Here is a 6,400-nt window from a genome sequence, read left to right on the forward strand (position 1 = left end):
ACTGCGCTGCGTTGCAGGCCCTGCTGGAGTCCATGGTGGACGCGGCCGAGAGCCTGTGCCCCCACGTGATGAGGAAGGCCCACATCCGGCAGGACCTGATCCACGCCGGCTCTGAGAAGCTCTCCGTGCCCCGCACCTTCGTGAAGAACGTCCTGCTGGAGCAGTCGGGCGTGGACATCCTCAACAAGATCAGGTGGGCGCCCGCGGCCTGTGGACCAGGGCGGGGGGCGGAGAGCGGGGGGTCCACAGTTCCATTCCTGGTCGGGGCACAGGCCGGGCTGCGGGCTCCATCCCCAGTGTGGGGCGTGCAGGAGGCAGCCGATCCGTGATTCTCTCTCATCATGGATGTTTCTATCTCCCTCTCCCTTCTTCTCGGAAATCAATGCAAGTATATATTAAAAACATATGTAAATATTTAAAAAAAGATGCAACATTGAGACGGTGCGGTCAGCAAGGCACTGTCCTGGATTTTTGCGCTGAGACTGCAGTGATCGGGAGCCTCACAGGGAAGCTGAGCTCATTCTCACTCCGTTTCTCACTTGGAGAATCACAGGATTAGGAACCGACTTCAGAAACACGTGACGTTTCCCATTTTAACCGTTTCTGAATCTTGATGAGAACATTGAGGGGCAGCAGACACCAGCTTTCTCCTGAAAAGCGGGGCGTTGTGCTAACATAGCGATGTTGCTAAGTGATGTCGCTAAGTGACACCGGCCAGAAAAATGAGGGAAAAACAAAATAAGCCCCAAGTCATCGCCATCCAGAAGCCCAAGGCCCGCCCTCCAGGGTGGACGACGGGACCGAGGGCCGGGGCCCTGCAGCAGCGGCTCGGTCTCGGTCTGGGACGCAGTGTCCTCTGTGTGTTAAACGAGGAGAAGAAAAAGGTTTCCGCGCCTGCTCAGCTGAGCTGCAGTGCAGCTGAGAGGACGCGAGGAATTGGAAAGGACTTTGCGAGGGTTCAGGCCCCAGACCAGCGCGTTTATGACCTGCAGCCCTTCATGGGCGTGTGCCTGTTTCCATAAACGAGTTCCAGGTTTTCTGTCGAAGCCCCATCGGCACTAAGGAGAGGAAATGTCCTGCCCTCCATTCGACAGCGATTGAGCTGCTGGCAGGTCCTACCTGTGGCTTCACGGAGTCCGAGCAAACTCCCTAACACACCACTTCCCTGGGGACGGCCGGCTCTGAAAGATGGAGCGGGTGGAGGTCCCGGCGTCAGGGGCATCAGATGGCACTGGGTCCTCGCTGGGCTCTTTAGCGTGCACGGTGCTGAGTGCAGGATGCAAGCACGCATGCGCGCACACACGAACACGCACATGTGCAGACACAGTGGACATGCACATGCACATATTGTGCACACCTGCACACTCGCATGTCCATGTGCACGTGTAGGTTAAGTCGAACCATTTCCTTGAATGTTGTGTGAAATGGAAGTTCCGTGGGGAAGCGAGTGCAGTCCCAGTGGCCACACGATAGGGCGACCTGAGGCATTAAAATGCAGTTAGGCTCCTTTTGGAGCTGTAATTTGAAGTAGAGAAACCACCCTCCTCGCCTGAGACAGGAGGAGGGAGGGAGGAGGGAGACAACGGGCTGCAGCTTTAGGAGGGAGTAAGGGCCCCAAACTCACTTCGGGAGGATCAGGGGAGGGACTGTTAGCACTGGTCCCCAGGCCCTGCGGCTCGGGGTGGGGGGTGGGACGCGGAAGGTGTTTTTACTGAGGGACCGAGTGAGTCTTACAGTGACTCCTCTGTGGGATAATGAAGTGTCAGGTAAAGGAAATTGCTACCGAGAGGCCTCGTTTGAGGAATTAGGAAACGTCCCTTTATTGTCAGCCCAGGGCCGTGGTCGGCAAACTGCGGCTCGGGAGCCACATGCGGCTCTTTGGCCCCTTGAGTGTGGCTCTTCCTAAGCCTTAGGAGTACCCTAATTAAGTTAATAACAGTGTACCTACCTATATAGTTTAAGTTTAAAAAATTTGGCTCTCAAAAGAAATTTCAATCGTTGTACTGTTGACATTTGGCTCTGTTGTCTAATGAGTTTGCAGACCACTGGCCCAGGGAAATCGCTAACGTCGGCATCGAAGAATCAGCGCCTTCATTGTCCTGCGGGTGTGGACACCTTCCTGGGCAGAGAGATGCGTGCAGGGGTGGCCTTCAGCGTAGGGAGCCTCCCTGCTCTCCCACCCCGTCCAGGCTCGGGCTCACAGTGACACAGGCGTTCCCACCCCTCCCTGCCCTGACCCTCGGCACTGCTGACTTCCGAGCAGCCGTGAGCGCAGGAGATGCCGCTGGATGTGGGTACAGATCTCTCCAGCACCTGCTCCTTTAAATGCGCTGCACTACACGCGTGTGCGCTTATGCAGGGTGTTCAGGCGGAAGACACGCGTGCGATTTGAATTCTGGGGGCAGCGAAGAGCGACAGTGTCACTCAGATGCCAGCTCTCTGGCCGAAACCTCAGCGGCTCGGTCATTTATTAGTGACAACTGCCAGCCACATCCTGTGGTCGGGGCACCTTTTAAAAAAGGTTTTTATCGATATTTAGAGAGAGAGGAAGGGAGAGAGAGAGAAACATCAATGAGAGAGAAACATCGGCTGGATGCCTCCTGCACGCCCCCTCCTGGAGATGGAACCCACAACCTGGGCCTGTGCCCTGACCGGGAATTGAACCTGACCTCCTGGGTCACAGGTGGACGCTCACCCCTGAGCCCCGCCGGCCGGGTGGGCACTTCTCTAAGGTCAGGCAGGAGACACGAACAGTGAACATCTTGTGACGTTTGTTCATAAAAGGCAGCACAGCCGTGAAAGTGCGACTGTTCTCGAAATAAGATGGCGAGTCAGGGCGGCAGCCGTGTCATAGGCCCGTGTGGTGCGTGGAAAGGTTTCTAAGAGGCAGGGGTAGGTGTCTAGAGTCATAACTGCGGCTCAACAATCAGACCGGACTTCCCTCATTCGCCGTGGCCAGGCTGTTTCCATTTCTGTCAACGGGTGGCTTGCTCCTGGCCACGCGGTCCCTGTGGCTCCCGTGACGTGGCCCATGTGGCTCCTGTCACGGTGTCCACGTGGCTCCCATCACGTGGTCCATGTGGCCCCCGTCACGTCGGTTGGCCTTTATGCAGATGCTCTCGTTTCTGCCTCTGAGTCCGAGGGCTGGGATGGCAGGGCAGGTTGAAATGGCGAAGGACGGCGATGGCCTGTGTGTTCACGGCTTCCTGTTGGCAGCCCGGGGCCCTGTGCACACATCCTTTCCTTCCATCGCACAGAGCGGGCGCCGTCCGGTGGCTGATGAGCGCGGCGTCGGGTGGGTGATTCCCCTTTTCCTACATTAAACGCTGCCGTGCTCTCTGGCTCCGCCCACAGCGAGGTGAAGCTGACCGTGGCCTCCTTCCTGTCCGACCGGATCGTGGACGAGCTCCTGGACGCCCTGTCGCTCTGCCATCACAGACTGGTGAGCGCCGGCCTCGCGGGCGGCCTCCGGTCTCTGTCTTTGCGGCTTCGCGGTGCAGATCCCAGCCCCCCTCCCCTCCGAGTCCCTGCGGCCCATCAGGGGCGCCCTGGGCCCTCTCCCAGGGGATGCGGGGAGAAGCCCGAGTGACGACGTCCACAGGGCAGGTCAGCATCTGGGAGGAGGTGAGGTGGAGGCTGAGATCTAAAGTTAAGATTTAAAAAAATTTTAAATTTATTTTATTATTTTTTTTAATCCTCACCCGAGGATATTTTTCTATTGATTTTTAGAGAAGGTGGGAGGGAGGGGGAGAGACAGAGAGAAACATCGATGTGAGAGACACAGATCGATTGGTTGCCTCCTGCACGAGCCCTGACCAGGGCCGGGATTGAACCTGCAACAGAGGTACGTGCCCTTGACCGGAATCGAACCTGGGACCCTTCAGCCAGGCCGACGGTCTGTCCACTGAGCCACACTGGCCAGGGCTCTCATCATTGATGTTTCTCCCCCTTCCTCTCTGAGATCCATGAAAAAAAAAAAAAGAACGGTCTCACCACATGTCCACACAGCCCTCGGGCGCCTCTTCGGGCCCAGCCCCCACTGCCCGTGTCTGTGGTTGATTTGTCCTGTGTTGACCCTCCAGTCCGACCACTTCAGCCGGCGGGGCCGGACCCTTCCCGCCCCCGAGGCCTTGGACGCGGAGCCCGTGGATGAGAAGCCGGCCCGGCGCCCGGTCCTCGCGGTGGAGGAGCTCACGGAGCTGGAGCGCCTGGAGGAACAGGACACGTGTTTGGTAAGATGCGCTGCGGCAACTCCTTCGTCGAACCCCTCGGCTTGGCTGTTGGTTTTTATAAAAAATCTCACCTTCACAAAGCAGACCAATAAAACTCCCCCCAGAGACGATTCTTTCAGAAACGTGTTGCTGTGCAGAGGCTGTGAGGGAGGCTGATAGAACTTAAGTTTCAGTCCTGGCCGGGGTGGCTCAGTGGATAGAGCACCGGCCCATGGACCGAAGGGTCCCAGGTTGGATTCCGGTCAAGGGTACATACCTCGGTTGCAGGTTCCCTGGCCCTGGTCGGGTGTGTGCAGGAGGCAACCAGTCAATGTGTCTCTTTCACATCGATGTTTCTGTCTCTCCCCCTCCCTTCCACTCTCTAAAAATCAATGGAAAAACATCCTTGGGTGAGGACTAACAAAAAAGAACAAAATACTCGGTTTCTTAATAAACAAAAATTTTTTTTCAGAAAAAGATGAATATGTGCCCAGAAGCACAAGTAAAAGCTGTGTGCTGTCCCTCCCCCCCCCCCCCCCCGCCGCAGGCCTGTGTCGGTGCCACGGGGGAACAGCCGTGTCAAACCCGTGACACGCCCGGTGTCACGCAGCTGTTTGCGGTGCGTCTGCCACACCTGGCTCACCTGGCCCGTGCCTCGCGGGGCCGTGGGGCTGGTGACGGTGACGAGCCGCCCTCATCCCCTCCGCACACGGGCCTCTGTCAGGACGCGGGCGTGTGAACCAGGAGCCCCTCTCGTCCGTAGACCGGCCTCCTGGGCGGCAGGCGCTCTGGGGAAGGAGCGTTTCCCACCGCCTTTCCGCTCCGGTTTGTCGCCGCCTCGGTCAGTGTGTCCTGCGTAGCTCACTCGCCACGGTCTGTGCTTCGTGAGGCCGCACAGTTCAGGGAGTGGGCCGTGTGCTGAGCGGCGAGGAGACGGCGCGTGGGAAGGAGCCGCTCTCCGGCCGTCGGAAAGTTGGCTTCTCCGTTGCCATGGTTGTCCTCTGCTTGCCTGTCGCTTTAGGAGCCAAACCAATGGGAAGGCTGCGCCCCTCGCTAGAATGATTGGCAGAGGGCGTGTCTCGTTGAGTGACCCTTTCAGAGAGAAGGGAGCCCTGGCTGGTCTGCTCAGTGCTTGGGGTGTCGGCCTGTGGACTGAAGGGTCCCGGTTTGATTCCGGTCAAGGGTGTGTGTCTCTCTCACATTAATGTTTCTTGCCTCTCCCCCTCCCTTCCACTCTCTCTGAAAACCAATGGGGAAAAAATATTCCGGTGAGGATTAACCAAAAAATAAAAAAGCGAGAGAAAGAGAAGAAAGAAAGAAAAAGAAAGAGGAGGGAAATCTAAGCTGTGGGGTCAGCCTGTCCCGCTCACGTCGGGTCCATAGTTACCCTGTTAACACGGGGCTGAGGTCTGCGTGTCACCCCGTTACGAGTGCCTGACTATGTATTTTAATTTCCCTCCTTTCATCCTGTTTGCAATTTAATGGGTCATAAAAGGAGGTGCATTTGGAGTTAGAAGTCTGGAGGTTGGGGCTCAGGACGGTGCTGAGGAGGCCTTTCCAACAAGCAGGCCGGTCGGTGGTCCCGGTGCCGGGTTGGTGGTGCCGGTGCCAGTGCCGGTGCCGGTGTGTGGGGTCCCTTCCGCGGAGCAGGCCCCGCTGTTTCCACTCGCAGGCTGAGGAGCCCTGGGCACGTGTTCAGAATGTTAAGAGGCCTCACGCCTGTTCACGACCACAGTGTCCAACGTATCAGAGATTGGGTGGGAAACGCCAGCTCCCACCGCGGTGCAGGGCGTCCTAGGCAGCCGGCCTCCGTCCTTCCCCAAAGGCTTGGGCGATGCGGGGATGCACAGCTGCCTCCCTCACGTGCAGCAGGAGCGTGGACTGGCACCAAAGGGATGCTCACACCCGCCCACAGGCGCCCTGTCCCCACTCGGTGACCAGCCGGGCCAGGACCAGCTGTCTCCGTCCCAGAGGGTCGGCCAGGGGCCTTGTGCACCCACTTGGCAAGTGGGTGACGTCTCCCAGAGGCTCGGATGTCGGGCTGTTAGCGCTGCTGCTCGCGAGATGCCTCCTTCCTGCCTCATGGCTCTGCTGAGGGCCCTGCCTGCTGGCGAGGTGCCTCTCCCCGTCCTGGCCTTGCCCTTCTGTTCCTCTCCATCCATGCTTCTTCCCTTTCTTTCTGCTGCATG

The 6,400-nt window shown here is 58.1% G+C and overlaps 1 protein-coding gene across 1 annotated transcript in view; it reads left to right on the plus strand.

Annotated features, from left to right (window-relative positions):
* Window positions 1–6,400, plus strand: part of LOC102261942 (leucine-rich repeat-containing protein 16A) — a 97,996-nt gene that overhangs the window by 68,072 nt on the left and 23,524 nt on the right. Inside the window, exons 28-30 of the mRNA XM_014537145.1 lie at window positions 18–193; window positions 3,355–3,442; window positions 4,083–4,232. Coding sequence (XP_014392631.1) covers window positions 18–193; window positions 3,355–3,442; window positions 4,083–4,232 — 414 coding nt within the window. The remainder of the gene's footprint in view (window positions 1–17; window positions 194–3,354; window positions 3,443–4,082; window positions 4,233–6,400) is intronic.

This window comes from Myotis brandtii, unplaced genomic scaffold (assembly GCF_000412655.1).
Source record: "Myotis brandtii unplaced genomic scaffold, ASM41265v1 scaffold1733, whole genome shotgun sequence".
NCBI lineage: Eukaryota > Metazoa > Chordata > Mammalia > Chiroptera > Vespertilionidae > Myotis > Myotis brandtii.